The sequence below is a fragment of the Salvelinus fontinalis genome, unplaced genomic scaffold (genome assembly GCF_029448725.1).
Source record: "Salvelinus fontinalis isolate EN_2023a unplaced genomic scaffold, ASM2944872v1 scaffold_0526, whole genome shotgun sequence".
Lineage (NCBI taxonomy): Eukaryota > Metazoa > Chordata > Actinopteri > Salmoniformes > Salmonidae > Salvelinus > Salvelinus fontinalis.
In genome coordinates, this window is record NW_026600735.1 from 71876 (window position 1) to 97500 (window position 25625).

Sequence of the window (25625 nt, forward strand, 5' to 3'; positions counted from 1 at the left end):
ATTAAACTCATGAATATGCAAATCTGTTCTTTGAAGAAAAATAAATAAATCATGTCCTTATGTTTCTTAAGACCTGCCTAAACACAATAAATTAATTCTATATTTATTTAGGTTGAAGTATTTCCTTATGTGATAACACAACAGTAGATGTGTAGGCTGGAGGTGTGTTTAATAGGTTCTATTAGGAAGGTTGATACACCTGGTGGTGCTACTGTCAAATGGGGTAAAGGAAAAACCAATGAAGGCAAACTGAATAAATACTTACTACAAAAATATTTTCTATGCTTGAATATATACTATAATGTATGAATATATAATATAATGTATGAATATATACTATAATGTATGAATATATAATATAATGTATGAATATATAATATAATGTATGAATATATAATATAATGTATGAATATAATGCTTCTTCTGAGTTGAATCAGCCAAATGTGTGCCGGGAAAAAAACAACATTGCTACAGCTATGGAACTATAAAAAATACAAAGTCATTCGGATGATATAATTGTGTATTTGGTTTTTGTGTTGTTTTTTTTGCCTTGGACTTCAAGTCTTCCTTACTCAAACTCACCAGAAGTGGAATGGAACAAAAGTGGAATTTGCGCAATGGATGTCAGAGATTTGTTTGTGTTCTTGCTAGATGATTCCACGTGCATCAGTATTTTGCAATGACTGTGAACATTGATAGGGTACTCTGGGTATTACATTCCAAGTTTGTCTCTTTTCCAGTAAACTTCAAATGTACTTCACAAGTACTTCCCGATAATAATGAATCCTCCAAAGTGACGTGTTGTTTACCAATGTCTTTATAAGTTGCTGCACAAACCCATGTCTCTAGCATTCTGTTGCAAAGCAGGACAGAAGCATCACATCCATTCTCAGCACATCAACTTAAGAGGTACGGTACCCACTTGTTTAGTTTTTGTCTTAATTATATTGCTGCTATTTAAAGGCACAATATGTAGCTGTACGGATGTTCAACGGCCATTTCAATCATTACAACCATCGATTATTGAAGAATATAGCTGATCAATGTGTTATCAGCTGATTCTAACTGTGTTACCCTGTCATCAATCTATGTTCCTATTACCTCACTGTTATCAGCTGATTCTAACTGTGTTACCGTCATCAATCTATGTTCCTATTACCTCACTGTTATGAGCTGATTCTAACTGTGTTACCCTGTCATCAATCTATGTTCCTATTACCTCACTGTTATGAGCTGATTCTAACTGTGTTACCCTGTCATCAATCTATGTTCCTATTACCTCACTGTTATCAGCTGATTCTAACTGTGTTACCCTGTCATCAATCTATGTTCCTATTACCTCACTGTTATCAGCTGATTCTAACTGTGTTACCGTCATCAATCTATGTTCCTATTACCTCACTGTTATGAGCTGATTCTAACTGTGTTACCCTGTCATCAATCTATGTTCCTATTACCTCACTGTTATGAGCTGATTCTAACTGTGTTACCCTGTCATCAATCTATGTTCCTATTACCTCACTGTTATGAGCTGATTCTAACTGTGTTACCCTGTAAATCTATGTTCCTATTACCTCACTGTTATGAGCTGATTCTAACTGTGTTACCCTGTAAATCTATGTTCCTATTACCTCACTGTTATGAGCTGATTCTAACTGTGTTACCCTGTCATCAATCTATGTTCCTATTACCTCACTGTTATGAGCTGATTCTAACTGTGTTACCCTGTCATCAATCTATGTTCCTATTACCTCACTGTTATGAGCTGATTCTAACTGTGTTACCCTTGTCATCAATCTATGTTCCTATTACCTCACTGTTATGAGCTGATTCTAACTGTGTTACCCTGTCATCAATCTATGTTCCTATTACCTCACTGTTATGAGCTGATTCTAACTGTGTTACCATGTCATCAATCTATGTTCCTATTACCTCACTGTTATCAGCTGATTCTAACTGTGTTACCCTGTCATACATCTATGTTCCTATTACCTCACTGTTATGAACTGATTCTAACTGTGTTACCCTGTCATCAATCTATGTTCCTATTACCTCACTGTTATGAGCTGATTCTAACTGTGTTACACTGTCATCAATCTATGTTCCTATTACCTCACTGTTATCAGCTGATTCTAACTGTGTTACCCTGTCATCAATCTATGTTCCTATTACCTCACTGTTATGAGCTGATTCTAACTGTGTTACCCTGTCATCAATCTATGTTCCTATTACCTCACTGTTATCAGCTGATTCTAACTGTGTTACCCTGTCATCAATCTATGTTCCTATTACCTCACTGTTATCAGCTGATTCTAACTGTGTTACCGTCATCAATCTATGTACCTATTACCTCACTGTTATGAGCTGATTCTAACTGTGTTACCCTGTCATCAATCTATGTTCCTATTACCTCACTGTTATGAGCTGATTCTAACTGTGTTACCCTGTCATCAATCTATGTTCCTATTACCTCACTGTTATCAGCTGATTCTAACTGTGTTACCCTGTCATCAATCTATGTTCCTATTACCTCACTGTTATCAGCTGATTCTAACTGTGTTACCGTCATCAATCTATGTTCCTATTACCTCACTGTTATGAGCTGATTCTAACTGTGTTACCCTGTCATCAATCTATGTTCCTATTACCTCACTGTTATGAGCTGATTCTAACTGTGTTACCCTGTCATCAATCTATGTTCCTATTACCTCACTGTTATGAGCTGATTCTAACTGTGTTACCCTGTAAATCTATGTTCCTATTACCTCACTGTTATGAGCTGATTCTAACTGTGTTACCCTGTAAATCTATGTTCCTATTACCTCACTGTTATGAGCTGATTCTAACTGTGTTACCCTGTCATCAATCTATGTTCCTATTACCTCACTGTTATGAGCTGATTCTAACTGTGTTACCCTGTCATCAATCTATGTTCCTATTACCTCACTGTTATGAGCTGATTCTAACTGTGTTACCCTGTCATCAATCTATGTTCCTATTACCTCACTGTTATGAGCTGATTCTAACTGTGTTACCCTGTCATCAATCTATGTTCCTATTACCTCACTGTTATGAGCTGATTCTAACTGTGTTACCATGTCATCAATCTATGTTCCTATTACCTCACTGTTATCAGCTGATTCTAACTGTGTTACCCTGTCATACATCTATGTTCCTATTACCTCACTGTTATGAACTGATTCTAACTGTGTTACCCTGTCATCAATCTATGTTCCTATTACCTCACTGTTATCAGCTGATTCTAACTGTGTTACCCTGTCATCAATCTATGTTCCTATTACCTCACTGTTATGAGCTGATTCTAACTGTGTTACCCTGTCATACATCTATGTTCCTATTACCTCACTGTTATGAGCTGATTCTAACTGTGTTACTCTGTCATCAATCTATGTTCCTATTACCTCACTGTTATCAGCTGATTCTAACTGTGTTACCCTGTCATACATCTATGTTCCTATTACCTCACTGTTATGAGCTGATTCTAACTGTGTTACCCTGTCATCAATCTATGTTCCTATTACCTCACTGTTATGAGCTGATTCTAACTGTGTTACCCTGTCATCAATCTATGTTCCTATTACCTCACTGTTATGAACTGATTCTAACTGTGTTACCCTGTCATCAATCTATGTTCCTATTACCTCACTGTTATGAGCTGATTCTAACTGTGTTACCATGTCATCAATCTATGTTCCTATTACCTCACTGTTATGAGCTGATTCTAACTGTGTTACCCTGTCATCAATCTATGTTCCTATTACCTCACTGTTATGAGCTGATTCTAACTGTGTTACCATGTCATCAATCTATGTTCCTATTACCTCACTGTTATGAGCTGATTCTAACTGTGTTACCCTGTCATCAATCTATGTTCCTATTACCTCACTGTTATGAGCTGATTCTAACTGTGTTACCCTGTCATCAATCTATGTTCCTATTACCTCACTGTTATGAGCTGATTCTAACTGTGTTACCCTGTCATCAATCCATGTTCCTATTACCTCACTGTTATGAGCTGATTCTAACTGTGTTACCCTGTCATCAATCTATGTTCCTATTACCTCACTGTTATGAGCTGATTCTAACTGTGTTACCCTGTCATCAATCCATCAATCTATTACCTCACTGTTATGAGCTGATTCTAACGGTGTTACCATGTCATCAATCTATGTTCCTATTACCTCACTGTTATGAACTGATTCTAACTGTGTTACCCTGTCATCAATCTATGTTCCTATTACCTCACTGTTATGAGCTGATTCTAACTGTGTTACCCTGTCATCAATCTATGTTCCTATTACCTCACTGTTATCAGCTGATTCTAACTGTGTTACCCTGTCATACATCTATGTTCCTATTACCTCACTGTTATGAGCTGATTCTAACTGTGTTACACTGTCATCAATCTATGTTCCTATTACCTCACTGTTATCAGCTGATTCTAACTGTGTTACCCTGTCATCAATCTATGTTCCTATTACCTCACTGTTATGAGCTGATTCTAACTGTGTTACCCTGTCATCAATCTATGTTCCTATTACCTCACTGTTATGAGCTGATTCTAACTGTGTTACCATGTCATCAATCTATGTTCCTATTACCTCACTGTTATGAGCTGATTCTAACTGTGTTACCCTGTCATCAATCTATGTTCCTATTACCTCACTGTTATGAGCTGATTCTAACTGTGTTACCCTGTCATCAATCTATGTTCCTATTACCTCACTGTTATGAACTGATTCTAACTGTGTTACCCTGTCATCAATCTATGTTCCTATTACCTCACTGTTATGAGCTGATTCTAACTGTGTTACCCTGTCATCAATCTATGTTCCTATTACCTCACTGTTATGAGCTGATTCTAACGGTGTTACCATGTCATCAATCTATGTTCCTATTACCTCACTGTTATGAACTGATTCTAACTGTGTAACCCTGTCATCAATCTATGTTCCTATTACCTCACTGTTATGAGCTGATTCTAACTGTGTTACCATGTCATCAATCTATGTTCCTATTACCTCACTGTTATGAGCTGCTTCTAACTGTGTTACCCTGTCATCAATCTATGTTCCTATTACCTCACTGTTATGAACTGATTCTAACTGTGTTACCCTGTCATCAATCTATGTTCCTATTACCTCACTGTTATGAGCTGATTCTAACTGTGTTACCATGTCATCAATCTATGTTCCTATTACCTCACTGTTATGAGCTGATTCTAACTGTGTTACCCTGTCATCAATCTATGTTCCTATTACCTCACTGTTATGAGCTGATTCTAACTGTGTTACCATGTCATCAATCTATGTTCCTATTACCTCACTGTTATGAGCTGATTCTAACTGTGTTACCCTGTCATCAATCTATGTTCCTATTACCTCACTGTTATGAGCTGATTCTAACTGTGTTACCCTGTCATCAATCTATGTTCCTATTACCTCACTGTTATGAGCTGATTCTAACTGTGTTACCCTGTCATCAATCCATGTTCCTATTACCTCACTGTTATGAGCTGATTCTAACTGTGTTACCCTGTCATCAATCTATGTTCCTATTACCTCACTGTTATGAGCTGATTCTAACTGTGTTACCCTGTCATCAATCCATCAATCTATTACCTCACTGTTATGAGCTGATTCTAACGGTGTTACCATGTCATCAATCTATGTTCCTATTACCTCACTGTTATGAACTGATTCTAACTGTGTTACCCTGTCATCAATCTATGTTCCTATTACCTCACTGTTATGAGCTGATTCTAACTGTGTTACCCTGTCATCAATCTATGTTCCTATTACCTCACTGTTATCAGCTGATTCTAACTGTGTTACCCTGTCATACATCTATGTTCCTATTACCTCACTGTTATGAGCTGATTCTAACTGTGTTACACTGTCATCAATCTATGTTCCTATTACCTCACTGTTATCAGCTGATTCTAACTGTGTTACCCTGTCATCAATCTATGTTCCTATTACCTCACTGTTATGAGCTGATTCTAACTGTGTTACCCTGTCATCAATCTATGTTCCTATTACCTCACTGTTATGAGCTGATTCTAACTGTGTTACCATGTCATCAATCTATGTTCCTATTACCTCACTGTTATGAGCTGATTCTAACTGTGTTACCCTGTCATCAATCTATGTTCCTATTACCTCACTGTTATGAGCTGATTCTAACTGTGTTACCCTGTCATCAATCTATGTTCCTATTACCTCACTGTTATGAACTGATTCTAACTGTGTTACCCTGTCATCAATCTATGTTCCTATTACCTCACTGTTATGAGCTGATTCTAACTGTGTTACCCTGTCATCAATCTATGTTCCTATTACCTCACTGTTATGAGCTGATTCTAACGGTGTTACCATGTCATCAATCTATGTTCCTATTACCTCACTGTTATGAACTGATTCTAACTGTGTAACCCTGTCATCAATCTATGTTCCTATTACCTCACTGTTATGAGCTGATTCTAACTGTGTTACCCTGTCATCAATCTATGTTCCTATTACCTCACTGTTATGAGCTGATTCTAACTGTGTTACCCTGTCATCAATCTATGTTCCTATTACCTCACTGTTATGAGCTGATTCTAACTGTGTTACCCTGTCATCAATCTATGTTCCTATTACCTCACTGTTATGAGCTGATTCTAACTGTGTTACCATGTCATCAATCTATGTTCCTATTACCTCACTGTTATCAGCTGATTCTAACTGTGTTACCCTGTCATACATCTATGTTCCTATTACCTCACTGCTATGAGCTGATTCTAACTGTGTTACCCTGTCATCAATCTATGTTCCTATTACCTCACTGTTATCAGCTGATTCTAACTGTGTTACCCTGTCATCAATCTATGTTCCTATTACCTCACTGTTATGAGCTGATTCTAACTGTGTTACCCTGTCATACATCTATGTTCCTATTACCTCACTGTTATGAGCTGATTCTAACTGTGTTACTCTGTCATCAATCTATGTTCCTATTACCTCACTGTTATCAGCTGATTCTAACTGTGTTACCCTGTCATCAATCTATGTTCCTATTACCTCACTGTTATGAGCTGATTCTAACTGTGTTACCCTGTCATCAATCTATGTTCCTATTACCTCACTGTTATCAGCTGATTCTAACTGTGTTACCCTGTCATACATCTATGTTCCTATTACCTCACTGTTATGAGCTGATTCTAACTGTGTTACACTGTCATCAATCTATGTTCCTATTACCTCACTGTTATCAGCTGATTCTAACTGTGTTACCCTGTCATCAATCTATGTTCCTATTACCTCACTGTTATGAGCTCATTCTAACTGTGTTACCCTGTCATCAATCTATGTTCCTATTACCTCACTGTTATGAGCTGATTCTAACTGTGTTACCATGTCATCAATCTATGTTCCTATTACCTCACTGTTATGAGCTGATTCTAACTGTGTTACCCTGTCATCAATCTATGTTCCTATTACCTCACTGTTATGAGCTGATTCTAACTGTGTTACCCTGTCATCAATCTATGTTCCTATTACCTCACTGTTATGAACTGATTCTAACTGTGTTACCCTGTCATCAATCTATGTTCCTATTACCTCACTGTTATGAGCTGATTCTAACTGTGTTACCCTGTCATCAATCTATGTTCCTATTACCTCACTGTTATGAGCTGATTCTAACGGTGTTACCATGTCATCAATCTATGTTCCTATTACCTCACTGTTATGAGCTGATTCTAACTGTGTTACCCTGTCATCAATCTATGTTCCTATTACCTCACTGTTATGAGCTGATTCTAACTGTGTTACCCTGTCATCAATCTATGTTCCTATTACCTCACTGTTATGAGCTGATTCTAACTGTGTTACCCTGTCATCAATCTATGTTCCTATTACCTCTCTGTTATGAGCTGATTCTAACTGTGTTACCCTGTCATCAATCTATGTTCCTATTACCTCACTGTTATGAGCTGATTCTAACTGTGTTACCCTGTCATACATCTATGTTCCTATTACCTCACTGTTATGAGCTGATTCTAACTGTGTTACCCTGTCATCAATCTATGTTCCTATTACCTCACTGTTATGAGCTGATTCTAACTGTGTTACCCTGTCATACATCTATGTTCCTATTACCTCACTGTTATGAACTGATTCTAACTGTGTTACCCTGTCATCAATCTATGTTCCTATTACCTCACTGTTATGAACTGATTCTAACTGTGTTACCCGTCATCAATCTATGTTCCTATTACCTCCCTGTTATGAGCTGATTCTAACTGTGTTACCCGTCATCAATCTATGTTCCTATTACCTCCCTGTTATGAGCTGATTCTAACTGTGTTACCCTGTCATCAATCTATGTTCCTATTACCTCACTGTTATGAGCTGATTCTAACTGTGTTACCCTGTCATCAATCTATGTTCCTATTACCTCACTGTTATGAGCTGATTCTAACTGTGTTACCCTGTCATACATCTATGTTCCTATTACCTCACTGTTATGAGCTGATTCTAACTGTGTTACCCTGTCATCAATCTATGTTCCTATTACCTCACTGTTATGAGCTGATTCTAACTGTGTTACCCTGTCATACATCTATGTTCCTATTACCTCACTGTTATGAACTGATTCTAACTGTGTTACCCTGTCATCAATCTATGTTCCTATTACCTCACTGTTATGAACTGATTCTAACTGTGTTACCCGTCATCAATCTATGTTCCTATTACCTCCCTGTTATGAGCTGATTCTAACTGTGTTACCCGTCATCAATCTATGTTCCTATTACCTCCCTGTTATGAGCTGATTCTAACTGTGTTACCCTGTCATCAATCTATGTTCCTATTACCTCACTGTTATGAGCTGATTCTAACTGTGTTACCCTGTCATCAATCTATGTTCCTATTACCTCACTGTTATGAGCTGATTCTAACTGTGTTACCATGTCATCAATCTATGTTCCTATTACCTCACTGTTATGAGCTGATTCTAACTGTGTTACCCTGTCATCAATCTATGTTCCTATAACCTCACTGTTATGAGCTGATTCTAACTGTGTTACCCTGTCATCAATCTATGTTCCTATTACCTCCCTGTTATGAGCTGATTCTAACTGTGTTACCCTGTCATACATCTATGTTCCTATTACCCCACTGTTATGAGCTGATTCTAACTGTGTTACCATGTCATCAATCTATGTTCCTATTACCTCACTGTTATGAGCTGATTCTAACTGTGTTACCCTGTCATACCTCTATGTTCCTATTACCTCACTGTTATGAGCGGATTCTAACTGTGTTACCCTGTCATCAATCTATGTTCCTATTACCTCCCTGTTTCTGTTGCTGTTCCATTTGAGTCGTTGTAAACACACCAATAGCTTCTGTTTAAAGCAGCATGTTGATCTCCTGTCAGTCCTTGCATCAATAGTTCCATCTATCTCATTTGAGAGAGGTTACATTTCCGTTCCATCCCTCAGCTGGCAACAAAGTGGCAGAGTCAAGCTGTTGAAATGACACATTCACATATTCTGTATGCTACTTTTCAACAGCTTGTATTCTTGTCAAACCCATTGCCAGTAAATGTTCCTATTGTGTACTTTATAAGCAGATGTTTCCTGTGCTTCTATTTGTATGACACCAGTGATTTACTGTCCCTTTGGTCTCTGTCTTCTCCCTGCTGTTTTAGGTTATGGCGATGAGCAGACCTCTGACTTTGGGGCTCTGTGTTCTCTCCCTGCTGGTTCTGCCAGGCCAGACGGAGAAGTGTGAATGCCAGGGTCCTATAGGGTATCCTGGCCCTCGTGGGCCTGCTGGCCCTCCTGGCCCTTCTGGGACTAGTGGCCCTCCTGGGACTGTTGGCCCTCCTGGGCCTTCTGGGACTGATGGCCGTCCTGGGCCTTCTGGAGGTAAATGAGTCGTAAGCTTAGTACAACTGCCTTACCCTATCATAACCCAAAATAGAAGACTGTTGATTTTGGAGTAAACTGTCACTTTAAGCATGCACATTCATTTGCGTACCTGATGATGGAGTGATGATGAGGGGACAGAAAACTCTGAAGTCCCCCAGTTAGATAAACCCTCCTACTCCTACAAAAAAAGGCTTTGTCTGTACCAGTTGCCAAACAAAGCTGGGGCTGGGGTATAATGTGAAAGCCCAATCCGGTATATTTCCTGCTGTTAGCCTTTGATTAAAAAAAACAACATAAAAAAACAACAACATAAGACTGTTGATTTTGTAATAAAGTGTCACTTTAAGCCAGATCAGACTGCAGGGCACTTTACAGGCTAATTGAAGCAGTCGTTGGTGTGTACGGTATGGTGATGAGCCCTATCCCTGTTGTCTCTCCATAGGCATGCCTGGACTTCCTGGTCCACCTGGAAAGAGAGGTAGATTCTGACATATTAACTGTTCTCACTTCATTATTTACATCATAAACATGTAAGGGGGTCACAACACCCTTGAAAACATTATGGACCACAGCCGTGGTGCTGCTTTCCCACTGTGTGTGGATTTGGAAGACAAAGAACTGTGAATGACCTCAATTAGATCACCACACCAATTCACAGAAAGAGGCTTTGTCTGTACCAGTTGCCAAAATATTTTGTCAGTATATCATTTGTCTGTACCAGAGCTGTGAATCCTATTAAAAGGGGCTGGGGTATAGTGAGTTATTAGCAGAGCTGTGAATCCTATTAAAAGGTGCTGGGGTATAGTGAGTTATTAGCAGAGCTGTGAATCCTATTAAAAGGTGCTGGGGTATAGTAGGTTATTATCAGAGCTGTGAATCCTATTAAAAGGGGCTGTGGTATAGTGAGTTATTAGCAGAGCTGTGAATCCTATTAAAAGGGGCTGGGGTATAGTGAGTTATTAGCAGAGCTGTGAATCCTATTAAAAGGTGCTGGGGTATAGTGAGTTATTAGCAGAGCTGTGAATCCTATTAAAATGTGCTGGGGTATAGTGAGTTATTAGCAGAGCTGTGAATCCTATTAAAAGGTGCTGGGGTAGGGTAGGTTATTATCAGAGCTGTGAATCCTATTAAAAGGGGCTGTGGTATAGTGAGTTATTAGCAGAGCTGTGAATCCTATTAAAATGTGCTGGGGTATAGTGAGTTATTATCAGAGCTGTGAATCCTATTAAAAGGGGCTGGGGTATAGTGAGTTATTATCAGAGCTGTGAATCCTATTAAAAGGGGCTGTGGTATAGTGAGTTATTATCAGAGCTGTGAATCCTATTAAAAGGGGCTGGGGTATAGTGAGTTATTAGCAGAGCTGTGAATCCTATTAAAAGGGGCTGGGGTATAGTGAGTTATTAGCAGAGCTGTGAATCCTATTAAAAGCGGCTGGGGTATAGTGAGTTATTAGCAGAGCTGTGAATCCTATTAAAAGGGGCTGTGGTATAGTGAGTAATTAGCAGAGCTGTGAATCCTATTAAAAGGGGCTGTGGTATAGTAGGTTATTATCAGAGCTGTGAATCCTATTAAAAGGTGCTGGGGTAGGGTAGGTTATTATCAGAGCTGTGAATCCTATTAAAAGGGGCTGTGGTATAGTGAGTTATTAGCAGAGCTGTGAATCCTATTAAAAGGTGCTGGGGTATAGTGAGTTATTATCAGAGCTGTGAATCCTATTAAAAGGGGCTGGGGTATAGTGAGTTATTAGCAGAGCTGTGAATCCTATTAAAAGGGGCTGGGGTATAGTGAGTTATTTTCAGAGCTGTGAATCCTGTTGTTATTCTTAGATAATGAAAAAAAATCCTTTACATGGTCAGATAACTCAAGTATAGATTGATCACTTTTTTTTCTAATTTGTATGTAGGTGTGTTTCCTCATGCTGAACATATTTGCCTCAATTGTCCATAAAGTCTGTCAGGATAGATTTTCCTCCATCTAGGACATTTGGGAAATCCTTTAAAACACATATTGTCATGAACCATAAGTACATCCACGTCTCTACTATCTCTCCATAGGTCTCCCTGGACTTCCTGGATCTTATGAACTTCCTGCTATAGATGGACGTAATGTCCCTGGACCTCCTGGTCCGCCTGGACCCCCGGGCCCTGCAGGAGCTACTGGTATTCAGCTGATTGATCTCTTCCTGGTTCTGTATTTATTATTTGGTTCTCTCTAGTCACACCTTCTGTTTTCACAGACTTAGACCTGGAACCCCTGCAAGACAGCTTGATCAAACTGGAGCTGGGTAAGGAAGTGAATTTCAGATCAGAATGTTATGTACTTGTATGCAACATTACAGATTCTGTATCTTAATTTGATCACTTCCTGCACAGCAGGAAATGCAAACTTGTAGTGTATTCAAGGTTTAAAAAGGGTTTTAAAGTTTTCATTTCCACGTAAAAATGTCACTTGATTTACCCGAACAAAACATGTAACAATCCCTACAAATAATAATTATAATCCAAATAACAATTCATGGTTCGTGTTGCTGCAGGATTATTTTCCTGCTGTGTGAAACTGGCTCAAATGAAGTTACTTTATCTGTAGATTATGTTGTACCTTACTAAGTATCCGTTCAACATAAATTATGCAGTATTCGTAATTTGGGAAAATTAGGTGTGAATTTAGTCATGTGCTGGCATTTGTGAAATATAAAAAGGCAACTTTTGTTTCCACTTTTAGTGTTACACTAATTAATTAATACCTGGTTTCTCTTCAGCCGTAAACTATGACTTCACCAGAAGAGTTGACAAGAAGTACTTTGTGTCACACAAGAGAGCGGGTTCTTTTGACGATGCTGTTCGGTTCTGTACCAAGAGGGGCTTGGTGTTGGCTTTGCCGAAGAACGAGGAGGAAAACACTGCTCTCACTCAGGTCTTTGAAGGGGCTCTGAAGAACGCATGGCTCAATGTTGACAACAGTAAAGAGGGGAAGTTTCAGGTGGATTTGAAAGGCCATCCCCTCACCTTTTCCAAATGGGCAGATGGGGAACCAAAAGTGCCCAATGGGGGTAGAAGCTGTACAATGTTGACAGAGTCAGGTGCATGGCGGGTGACATATGAGTGCTCCTTCAATGCCTATATCGTGTGTGAGATATAGGGACACCTCTATGAAATGCTGTTTCTGAGTTTGACCTTGAAATCTCTAGGTTTTTTCCTGTGTGTATTTCCAGTTGTTCTGCACCTTTCATTCTTTCTTTATTCACATGAGGGGTAGAATAGAAAAGGGAAACTTGTGGAATAAAGCAACAAACACATTTACTTTGGCGCTTGTCTGTCTCCTTCATGCTCCTTCTCTCTGAACAGATTGGCTACTGATCAGCACATAGCTACTTTTCACCTCCAGTTTGATGACAGAGGAATAGCAACTATATATTTCCAAACAACAAAATCTTAAGTTCAACTTTTATGAACAGGCTGACATAGACCTGGAACCCCCCTAGTAAAAGCAATGCATCTCAACACCAAAGGAAGATGTTGTCTGTGAGGGAGACCTTCCTTATTGCTGGTTTTATAGGTTTCTCTGTAATGACAAGTTATCCGTACCACCAGAGGGTGAAGGGGGACCTGTATCAGTGATGTTGACCAGATAGACAGACCCTCCTTAGTGCTGGTTTTATAGCTTTCTCTGGAGACATAATGACAAGTTATCCGTACCACCAGAGGGTGAAGATGGACCTGTATCAGTGATGTTGACCAGAAAGACAGACCCTCTGCTGAGATATAACACCCCGTGTACTCACCTAAGTTTTTCAGTCCCACGTATCATATGACCGCATACAAAACCAAAATTACATTATTTTTGAGCATATAAAAATCTGACAATGGCAAACAAGGTCTGCCAATGGTACATATATATCTAATATCCAACCCTGGTTCTCCACTGTGTTCTAAATATCCAACCCTGTTACTCCACTGAGTTCTAAATATTCAACTCTGGTTCTCCACTGTGTTCTAAATATCCAACCCTGTTACTCCACTGTGCACTAGATATCCAACATTGGTGTTTCGCTGGGCTATAAGGCAATTTAACAAAATGGGACCCTATGACTTGTGGGCTCTTGTCAAAAGTAGTGCACTTTGTAGGGAATAGGGTGCCATTTGGGACTCAGATATTATACTGTATCCAATCCTGGTGCTCCACTGTGGTCTATGTGTCCAACCCTGGGCTGGCAGGATAATGTTATAATGGGAGAGTTAGTTCTTCTGTCCGATAATGAGAGAGTTAGTTCTTCTCTCTAATAAGGTTATAATGAGAGAGTTAGTTCTTCTGTCCGATAATGGGAGAGTTACTTCTACTCTCTAATAAGGTTATAATGGGAGAGTTAGTCCTTCTCTTCAATAATGGGAGAGTTAGTCCTTCTCTCCAATAAGGTTATAATGGGAGAGTTAGTTCTTCTGTCCGATAATGGGAGAGTTAGTTCATCTCTCTAATAAGGTTATAATGGGAGAGTTAGTCCTTCTCTTCAATAATGGGAGAGTTAGTCCTTCTCTTCAATAATGGGAGAGTTAGTCCTTCTCTCCAATAATGGGAGAGTTAGTTCTTCTCTCCAATAATGGGAGAAGTAGGGTTTCTCTTCAATAATGGGAGAGTTAGTCCTTCTCTCCAATAAGGTTATAATGGGAGAGTTAGTTCTTCTGTCCGATAATGGGAGAGTTAGTTCATCTCTCTAATAAGGTTATAATGGGAGAGTTAGTCCTTCTCTTCAATAATGGGAGAGTTAGTCCTTCTCTCTAATAATGGGAGAGTTAGTCCTTCTCTTCAATAATGGGAGAGTTAGTCCTTCTCTCCAATAAGGTTATAATGGGAGAATTAGTTATTCTCTCTAATAATGGGAGAGTTAGTCCTTCTCTCCATTAATAGGAGAGTTAGTTCTTCTCTCTAATACGGTTATAATGGGAGAGTTAGTTCTTCTCTCCAATAATGGGAGAGTTAGTCCTTCTCTCCAATAAGGTTATAATGGGAGAGTTAGTTATTCTCTCTAATAATGGGGGAGTTAGTTCTTCTCTTCAATAATGGGAGAGTTAGTTCTTCTCTCCAATAATGTTATAATGGGAGAGTTAGTTCTCTCCAATAATAGGAGAGTTAGTTCTTCTCTCTTATAAGGTTATAATGGGAGAGTTAGTCCTTCTCTTCAATAATAGGAGAGTTAGTTCTTCTCTCCAATAAGGTTAAAATGGGAGAGTTAGTCCTTCTCTCCAATAATGTTATAATGGGAGAGTTAGTCCTTCTCTCCAATAATGTTATAGTGGGAGAGTTAGTACCTCTCTCCAATAATGGGAGAGTTAGTCCATCTCTCCAATAATGGGAGAGTTAGTCCTTCTCTCCAATAATAGGAGATTTAGTCCTTCTCTCCAATAATAGGAGATTTAGTCCTTCTCTCCAATAATAGGAGATTTAGTCCTTCTCTCCAATAATGGGAGAGTTAGTCCTTCTCTTCAATAATGGGAGAGTTAGTCCTTCTCTCCAATAATGGGAGAGTTAGTTCTTCTCTCCAATAATGGGAGAAGTAGGGTTTCTCTTTAATAATGGGAGAGTTAGTCCTTCTCTCCAATAAGGGTATAATGGGAGAGTTAGTTCTTCTGTCCGATAATGGGAGAGTTAGTTCATCTCTCTAATAAGGTTATAATGGGAGAGTTAGTTCTTCTCTTCAATAATGGGAGAGTTAGTCCTTCTCTCTAATAATGGGAGAGTTAGTCCTTCTCTCCATTAATAGGAGAGTTAGTTCTTCTCTCTAATACGGTTATAATGGGAGAGTTAGTTCTTCTCTCCAATAATGGGAGAGTTAGTCCTTCTCTCCAATAAGGTTATAATGGGAGAGTTAGTTATTCTCTCTAATAATGGGAGAGTTAGTCCTTCTCTCCATTAATAGGAGAGTTAGTTCTTCTCTCTAATAAGGTTATAATGGGAGAGTTAGTTCTTCTCTCCAATAATGGGAGAGTTAGTCCTTCTCTTCAATAATGGGAGAGTTAGTCCTTCTCTCCAATAATGTTATAATGGGAGAGTTAGTCCTTCTCTCCAATAATGGGAGAGTTAGTTCTTCTCTCTAATAAGGTTATAATGGGAGAGTTAGTCCTTCTCTTCAATAATAGGAGAGTTAGTTCTTCTCTCCAATAAGGTTATAATGGGAGAGTTAGTTCTTCTCTCCAATAATGGGAGAGTTAGTTCTTCTCTCCAATAATGGGAGAGTTAGTTCTTCTCTCCAATAATGGGAGAGTTAGTCCTTCTCTCCAATAATGGGAGAGTTAGTTCTTCTCTCCAATAAGGTTATAATGGGAGAGTTAGTTCTTCTCTCCAATAATGGGAGAGTTAGTCCTTCTCTCCAATAATGGGAGAGTTAGTCCTTCTCTCCAATAATGGGAGAGTTAGTCCTTCTCTCCAAAAACATGTTAAATAAAAGTGAAATATTTCTCACGTCCGGTGATGACCATCAGAGACCATGTCTTAGTCAGTCTGTGTATTCCCACGTCCAATGATGACCATCACAGACCGTTCTCTCCCTCCATTGAGGATATAATGGGGGATTTTGTCCAGATTAAGAACTCACATCATATCCGACATTGACACTGTCGGTGCTTCTCAAAATGGTACCCTATTCCCTATGTAGTGCACTACTTATGTTCAGGGCCCATAGGTCTCTGGTCAAACGTAATGCACTGTATAGGGAATAGGGCTCCATTTGGGATGCAGCCTGTGTTCGTTTCCAACCCTGACTGAGCTCTCTCGTTAAAAACAAACCTGGCTCATTGACCCTACATTACAGACCTAGAGACAGAGAGAGAGGTGGTGTGTGCGTGTGTGCGTGCGTGTGTGTGTACACTTACTATACAGCTGGGGGCTGTAGGGGCTGTAGGGCTGTAGGGGTGTAGGGGCTGTAGGGGTGTAGGGGTGTAGGGGCTGTAGGGCTGTAGGGCTCTGGGGGCTGTAGGGGTGTAGGGGGTGTAGGCTGTAGGGGGTGTAGGAGTTGTAGGGGCTGTAGGCTGTAGGGGGTGTAGGAGTTGTAGGGCTCTAGGGGCTGTAGGGCTCTAGGGGGTGTAGGAGTTGTAGGGCTGTAGGGGCTGTAGGGCTGTAGGGGCTGTAGGCTGTAGGGGGTGTAGGGGTTGTAGGGCTGTAGGGGCTGTAGGCTGTAGGGGGTGTAGGAGTTGTAGGGCTGTATGGGCTGTAGGGCTGTAGGCTGTAGGGGTTGTAGGAGTTGTAGGGCTGTAGGCTGTAGGGGGTGTAGGAGTTGTAGGGCTCTAGGGGCTGTAGGCTGTAGGAGTTGTAGGGCTGTAGGGGCTGTAGGGATGTAGGGGGTGTAGGAGTTGTAGGGCTGTAGGGGCTGTAGGCTGTAGGGGGTGTAGGAGTTGTAGGGCTCTAGGGGCTGTAGGGGTGTAGGGGGTGTAGGAGTTGTAGGGGCTGTAGGCTGTAGGAGTTGTAGGGCTGTAGGGGGTGTAGGGGGTGTAGGAGTTGTAGGGCTGTAGGCTGTAGGGGGTGTAGGAGTTGTAGGGCTCTAGGGGCTGTAGGGGTGTAGGGGGTGTAGGAGTTGTAGGGCTGTAGGGGCTGTAGGGGTGTAGGGGGTGTAGGAGTTGTAGGGCTGTAGGGGCTGTAGGGCTGTAGGGGCTGTAGGGGTGTAGGGGGTGTAGGAGTTGTAGGGCTCTAGGGGGTGTAGGTGCTGTAGGGTTGTAGAGTTGTAGGTGGTGTAGGTGCTGTAGGGGGTGTAGGAGTTGTAGGGCTGTAGGGGGTGTAGGGCTGTAGGGGGTGTAGGAGTTGTAGGGCTCTAGGGGCTGTAGAGGTGTAGGGCTGTAGGGGGGTGTACATACTGACCCTACATTACAGACCTAGAGACAGAGAGAGAGGTGCTGTAGGGGCTGTAGTGGTGTAAGGACTGTATGGGTGTGTACATACTGTACATATGTTTACTATTGAGGAAGTTCTAATCAAATGCTGCACGTGTGGTTATTGAGAGCAATAGACTTGAAATAAAGACGTGCAAGAGCTGGGCTTTAATAGGGCTTTAATAGGGCTGGAGTCTAGCTGTACAGTGAGTGTAATGAAAAGACAGGTAATTGTTTAGAAAGGGTAACTTTATCTTGGAAAAATAACAAATAAACACAAACACAGACACAGACACACTCAAGCAAGAAACAAGCAGTTTCAATTAGGTTGTACTCCGTCCCATCCCCCACCACCGCATAACGCAAGGTAGAAGCCCTGGTTTCAATTAAGTTGTATTCCGTCCAATCCCCCAACACCGCAAATAAAAATATCATGCCACCTCTCTATTTTTCATGAATTTAGCAGTTTTTTTAGTAGAGAGAGAGACTGTAAGGAGAGAGAGAGACTGTGAGACTGTAGGAAGAGAGAGAGAGAGAGAGACTAGGGAGAGAGAGAGAGAAAGAGAGAGACTAGAGAGAGAAAGAGAGAGTGAGACAGAGACTAAGGAGAGAGAGAGAGACTGTAGGGAGAGAGGGAGAGAGAGAGACTAGGGAGAGAGAGACTAAGGAGAGAGAGAGAGAGAGAGACTAAGGAGAGAGAGAGATACTGTAGGGAGAGAGGGAGAGAGAGAGAGTGAGAGAGAGAGACTAAGGAGAGAGAGAGAGACTGTAGGGAGAGAGATAGACTGTAGGGAGAGAGGGAGATGTAGAGGTTGTTAAATTATATATTTGTAAAAAATTCTAACTTGAAGTTTTGTTTTTAGTCAAACCCAAGTCTTGTCATGAGTGGGAGACTGTTAATTTATTACTTTAGTGGAACACATGTTTTGAAACACACTCACAAGGGTGAGGAAATAGTCTAGGGTTCTATCTGGAATGCATAACAGATAACAATACGTCTCCTCTGGCTCAGGAGAGGAGGAGGTACTGTTCTGCTACATCTGTCCTACTCTGTTCCCAGATGCACCATTCTCTCCCTCTCTGTCTCTCTCTGTCTCTCTCTGTCTCTCTCTCTGTCTCTCTCTCTCTCTCTCTGTGTCTCTCTGTGTCTCTCTGTGTCTCTCTCTCTCTGTGTCTCTCTGTGTCTCTCTGTGTCTCTCTCTCTCTGTGTCTCTCTGTGTCTCTCTGTGTCTCTCTCTCTCTGTGTCTCTCTGTGTCTCTCTGTGTCTCTCTCTCTCTCTCTCTCTCTCTCTCTCTCTCTCTCTCTCTCTCTCTGTGTCTCTCTGTGTCTCTCTCTCTCTCTCTGGCTCTCTCTCAATTCAATTCAATTCAATTCAAGGGGCTTTATTGGCATGGGAAACATGTGTTAACATTGCCAAAGCAAGTGAGGTAGATAATATACAAAAGTCAAATAAACAATAAAAATGAACAGTAAACATTACACATACAGAAGTTTCAAAACAATAAAGACATTACAAATGTCATATTATATATATGCAGTGTTGTAACAATGTACAAATGGTTAAAGCACATAAGTTAAAATAAATAAACATAAATATGGGTTGTATTTACAATGGTGTTTGTTCTTCACTGGTTGCCCTTTTCTGGTGGCAACAGGTTACAAATCTTGCTGCTGTGATGGCACACTGTGGAATTTCACCCAGTAGATATGGGAGTTTATCAAAATTGGATTTGTTTTCGAATTCTTTGTGGATCTGTGTAATCTGAGGGAAATATGTCTCTCTAATATGGTCATACATTGGGCAGGAGGTTAGGAAGTGCAGCTCAGCTCACTTTCCACCTCTCTCTCTGTCTCTCTCTCTGTCTCTCTCTCTACCTCTCGCTGTCTCTCTACCTCTCGCTGTCTCTCTACCTCTCTCTCTCTCTCTAAGGGTCAGGATGAGTGCAAACGATATAGAGGAACGGGATGTTACAACCAGTGATACTAGTTCCTCCCTGTCTTCCTGACCTGGGATGAGAACTCACAACCTTCTGCACAATGAACTAGGTCATATCCGTTGTATTATATACAACAGGACAATCATAGGTTCATCTATGGTTCATCTTTGGTGCAGGCCAACATCAACATCTGTGAGTGTGTGTGTGTGCATGCTACACTATTAGAACTAACTATTATCTGTCACAAGATCAGGGTCCGTAATAGACTTCACGTGTCACCCTGGTGTTGATACAGTCCACCCAGAGGAAGATGGAATTCATATACCCTGTGGCCTGCTGCTTTCCTGCCAGTGTGTTTCTGTTAGGAGATGACTGGTGGGTCCGTGGCTGGGTCAGGGAGATGGATAAACACGGTGCTTAAAAGAGATCCATTCAACTCTTAGCGGAGTGTCCAAGAACACCTGTTTTTAGCACCGAGAACTACACAACTAGGTCAACGTTCCTGCCAGTGTGTTGGGAGGTGATTCTGTGGCCTGACCGCAGTCTGACTGGGATCTCAAGGATCTCATTGGATTAAATGTTTTCCTACGTGGTCAGGGGGATCCACATGAGCTAACGAACCAACAGGCCCGAAAACACACACTTTTGCACAATCGAGAGCATCCTGTCGGGCTGTATCACCGCCTGGTACGGCAACTGCTCCGCCCACAACCGTAAGGCTCTCCAGAGGGTAGTGAGGTCTGCACAACGCATCACCGGGGGCAAACGACCTGCCCTCCAGGAAACCTACACCACCCGATGTCACAGGAAGGCCCTAAAGATCATCAAGGACAACAACCACCCGAGCCACTGCCCGCTCACCCCTCTATCATCCAGAAGGTGAGGTCAGTACAGGTGCATCAAAGCAGGGACTGAGAGACTGAAAAACAGCTTCTATCTCAAGGTCATCAGACTGTTAAACAGCCACCACTAACGTTGAGTGACTGCTGCCAACATACTGACTCAAATCTCTAGCCACTTTAATAATTAAACATTGGATGTAATAAATGTATCACTAGTCACTTTAAACAATGCCACTTTATATAATGTTTACATACCCTACATTACTCATCTCATATGTATATACTGTACACTGTACCATCTACTGCATCTTGCCTATGCCGTTCGGCCATCGCTCATCCATATACTTTTATGTACATATTCTTATTCATTCCTTTACACTTGTGTGTATAAGGTAGTTGTTGTGAAATTGTTAGATTACTTGTTAGATATTACTGCACGGTCAGAACTAGAAGCACAAGCATTTCGCTACACTCGCATTAACATCTGCTAACCATGTGTATGTGACCAATAACATTTGATTTGGTGACTGTAGAGAGACTGCCTAGACAGACCGCTGTGGTCAACCAGCCAGGGGTATGTTGCTGTGGTCAATTAGGGGCTCATGCCCTGTGCTGCTAAGACGTGTGTGTGTGTGTGTGTGTGTGTGTGTGTGTGTGTGTGTGTGTGTGTGTGTGTGTGTGTGTGTGTGTGTGTGTGTGTGTGTGTGTGTGTGTGTGTGTGTGTGTGTGTGTGTGTGTGTGTGTGTGTGTGTGTGTGGTGTGTGTGGATGTATTAATCTGTCTGCATGGTCTGGAAAGCTGCCCAGAGTAGCCACTCTCACAACCACTAATGCTCTGTAATGACTGTCATCTCACACAGTGGCAGCAGGCTGGCGAAGGCTTGGCAAGGGGGAATGGACGGACACACACACACACACACACACACACACACACACACACACACACACACACACACACACACACACACACATGATCAAAACAAACTACAGTCAGAGCAGTGGAGTCAACTTTGTTTCCTTTTAACATGATGTAGTTCTTTCTTTATCCCCATTTTGACCTCTCTTCTAACTCTCCGTGGTGCTGTGTAGGCTGTAGGAGGTAGTGTTAACATGGTGTTATCACTATAATGAATGTTATGGCTAACAGATAGCTAACATGGTGTTATCACTATAAAGAATGTTACAGCTAACAGATAGCTAACATGTTGTTATCACTATAATGAATTCCATTGCTAACAGATAGCTAACAGGGTGCTATCACTATAATGAATGTTATGGCTAACAGATAGCTAACATGGTGTTATCACTATAATGAATTCCATTGCTAACAGATAGCTAACAGGATGCTATCACTATAATGAATGTTAAGGCTAACAGATAGCTAACATGGTGTTATCACTATAATGAATTCCATTGCTAACAGATAGCTAACAGGATGTTACCACTATAAAGAATGTTACAGCTAACAGATAGCTAACATGTTGTTATCACTATAATGAATTCCATTGCTAACAGATAGCTAACAGGGTGCTATCACTATAATGAATGTTATGGCTAACAGATAGCTAACATGGTGTTATCACTATAATGAATGTTACGGCTAACAGATAGCTAACAGGATGCTATCACTATAATGAATGTTATGGCTAACAGATAGCTAACATGGTGTTATCACTATAATGAATTCCATTGCTAACAGATAGCTAACAGGGTGCTATCACTATAATGAATGTTATGGCTAACAGATAGCTAACATGGTGTTATCACTATAATGAATTCCATTGCTAACAGATAGCTAACAGGATGCTATCACTATAATGAATGTTAAGGCTAACAGATAGCTAACATGGTGTTATCACTATAATGAATTCCATTGCTAACAGATAGCTAACAGGATGTTATCACTATAATGAATGTTATGGCTAACAGATAGCTAACATGGTGTTATCACTATAATGAATTCCATTGCTAACAGATAGCTAACAGGATGTTATCACTATAATGAATGTTACGGCTAACAGATAGCTAACATGGTGTTATCACTATAATGAATGTTATGACTAACAGATAGCTAACAGGGTGTTATCACTATAATGAATGTTACGGCTAACAGATAGCTAACAGGGTGTTATCACTATAATGAATTCCATTGCTAACAGATAGCTAACAGGGTGTTACAACTACAATGAATGTTACGGCTAACAGATAGCTAACATGGTGTTATCACTATAATGAATGTTATGACTAACAGATAGCTAACAGGGTGTTATCACTATAATGAATGTTACGGCTAACAGATAGCTAACAGGATGTTATCACTATAATGAATGTTATGGCTAACAGATAGCTAACAGAGTGTTACAACTACAATGCATATTACGGCTAACAGATAGCTAACAGGGTGTTATCACTATAATGAATTCCATTGCTAACAGAGAGCTAACATGATGTTATCACTATAATGAATTCCATTGCTAACAGATAGCTAACAGGATGTTATCACAATAATGAATGTTATGGCTAATAGATAGCTAACATGTTGTTATCACTATAATGAATGTTATGGCTAATAGATAGCTAACATGTTGTTATCACTATAATGAATGTTATGGCTAATAGATAGCTAACATGTTGTTATCACTATAATGAATGTTATGTCTAACAGGGTGTTTTGACTATAATGATGGCCATGGCTAACAGTATTTTTATTTAACTAGGCAAGTCAGTTAAGAACAAATTCTTATTAAGAACAAATTCTTATTTACAATGACATCCTACTGGGGAACTGTGGGTTAACTGCCTTGTTCAGGGGCAGAATGACATAGTTTTACATTGTCAGCTCGGGGATTTGATCCAGCAACCGTTCAATTACTGGCCCAATGCTCTAACTACTAGGCTACCTGCCGTAATGGCATGCTCATAATCATCCTGTTATCAAGCAGGTAGCCTGGACCTAAATCTGACAGAGCCCTGGAGAGGGGAGTCACCTAGCTAACCCTGTTAGAGCCCTGGAGCGGGGAGCAAGGAGGGAGGAGTCACCTAGCTAACCCTGTTAGAGCCCTGGAGCAGGGAGCAAGGAGGGAGGAGTCACCTAGCTAACCCTGTTAGAGCCCTGGAGCGGGGAGCAAGGAGGGAGGAGTCACCTAGCTAACCCTGTTAGAGCCCTGGAGCGGGGAGCAAGGAGGGAGGAGTCGACTAGCTAACCCTGTTAGAGCCCTGGAGCGGGGAGCAAGGAAGGAGGAGTCACCTAGCTTACCCTGTTAGAGCCCTGGAGCAGGGAGCAAGGAGGGAGGAGTCACCTAGCTTACCCTGTTAGAGCCCTGGAGCAGGGAGCAAGGATGGAGGAGTCACCTAGCTAACCCTGTTAGAGCCCTGGAGCAGGGAGCAAGGAGGGAGGAGTCACCTAGATAACCCTGTTAGAGCCCTGGAGCGGGGAGTCACCTAGCTAACCCTGTTAGAGCCCTGGAGAGGGGAGTCACCTAGCTAACCCTGTTAGAGCCCTGGAGAGGGGAGTCACCTAGATAACCCTGTTAGAGCCCTGGAGCGGGGAGTCACCTAGCTAACCCTGTTAGAGCCCTGGAGCGGGGAGCAAGGAGGGAGGAGTCACCTAGCTAACCCTGTTAGAGCCCTGGAGCGGGGAGTCACCTAGCTAACCCTGTTAGAGCCCTGGAGCGGGGAGTCACCTAGCTAACACTGTTAGAGCCCTGGAGCGGGGAGTCACCTAGATAACCCTGTTAGAGCCCTGGAGCGGGGTGTCACCTAGCTAACCCTGTTAGAGCCCTGGAGAGGGGAGTCACCTAGCTAACCCTGTTAGAGCCCTGGACGGGGGAGTCACCTAGCTAACCCTGTTAGAGCCCTGGAGAGGGGAGTCACCTAGCTAACCCTGTTAGAGCCCTGGAGAGGGGAGTCACCTAGCTAACCCTGTTAGAGCCCTGGAGCGGGGTGTCACCTAGCTAACCCTGTTAGAGCCCTGGAGCGGGGAGCAAGGAGGGAGGAGTCACCTAGCTAACCCTGTTAGAGCCCTGGAGCGGGGAGTAAGGAGGGAGGAATCACCTAGCTTACCCTGTTAGAGCCCTGGAGCGGGGAGCAAGGAGGGAGGAGTCACCTAGCTAACCATGTTAGAGCCCTGGAGCGGGGAGCAAGGAGGGAGGAGTCACCTAGCTAACCCTGTTAGAGCCCTGGAGCGGGGAGCAAGGAGGGAGGAGTCACCTAGCTAACCCTGTTAGAGCCCTGGAGCGGGGAGCAAGGAGGGAGGAGTCACCTAGCTAACCCTGTTAGAGCCCTGGAGCGGGGAGTAAGGAGGGAGGAGTCACCTAGATAACCCTGTTAGAGCCCTGGAGCGGGGAGTCACCTAGCTAACCCTGTTAGAGCCCTGGAGCGGGGAGTCACCTAGCTAACCCTGTTAGAGCCCTGGAGAGGGGAGTCACCTAGCTAACCCTGTTAGAGCCCTGGAGAGGGGAGTCACCTAGCTAACCCTGTTAGAGCCCTGGAGCGGGGTGTCACCTAGCTAACCCTGTTAGAGCCCTGGAGCGGGGAGCAAGGAGGGAGGAATCACCTAGCTAACCCTGTTAGAGCCCTGGAGAGGGGAGTCACCTAGATAACTCTGTTAGAGCCCTGGAGCGGGGAGTCACCTAGCTAACCCTGTTAGAGCCCTGGAGAGGGGAGTCACCTAGATAACCCTGTTAGAGCCCTGGAGCGGGGCGTCACCTAGCTAACACTGTTAGAGCCCTGGAGCGGGGAGCAAGGAGGGAGGAGTCACCTAGCTAACCCTGTTAGAGCCCTGGAGCGGGGAGTAAGGAGAGAGGAATCACCTAGCTTAACCTGTTAGAGCCCTGGAGCGGGGAGCAAGGAGGGAGGAGTCACCTAGCTTACCCTGTTAGAGCCCTGGAGCGGGGAGCAAGGAGGGAGGAGTCAGGGATAACAACACTTATAACAACAACACTCTTGTCAAGCTTGATGCTTCACAGGAGAAATGGGCTGAAGGTTTACAAGACCTGAAGTTCAGCAGTCAATGCCATCACCCACACAGTAGATCTGGGCCTCATCAACGTAT

General features: G+C 41.9%; 1 protein-coding gene across 1 annotated transcript; it reads left to right on the forward strand.

Moving 5' to 3' along the window:
- The first annotated feature begins 802 nt into the window (after positions 1 to 802).
- LOC129846406 (pulmonary surfactant-associated protein D-like) lies at positions 803 to 13239 on the forward strand. The gene is made up of 6 exons (XM_055914336.1): positions 803 to 909; positions 9718 to 9937; positions 10383 to 10418; positions 11995 to 12099; positions 12177 to 12224; positions 12699 to 13239. The coding sequence occupies exons 2-6, from the start codon at positions 9721 to 9723 to the stop codon at positions 13076 to 13078; spliced, it is 786 nt and encodes a 261-aa protein (XP_055770311.1). The 5' UTR covers positions 803 to 909; positions 9718 to 9720; the 3' UTR covers positions 13079 to 13239.
- The last annotated feature ends 12386 nt before the right edge of the window (positions 13240 to 25625 follow it).

What these genes read in the sequence shown, in the direction of transcription:
- LOC129846406 (XM_055914336.1), top strand. Translation starts at nt 9,721, where the DNA reads ATGGCGATGAGCAGACCTCTGACTTTGGGGCTCTGTGTTCTCTCCCTG. An exon ending in CCGTCCTGGGCCTTCTGGAG is followed by an intron (nt 9,938 to 10,382) that starts GTAAATGAGTCG and finishes GTCTCTCCATAG; the next exon opens with GCATGCCTGGACTTCCTGGT. An exon ending in TGGTCCACCTGGAAAGAGAG is followed by an intron (nt 10,419 to 11,994) that starts GTAGATTCTGAC and finishes ATCTCTCCATAG; the next exon opens with GTCTCCCTGGACTTCCTGGA.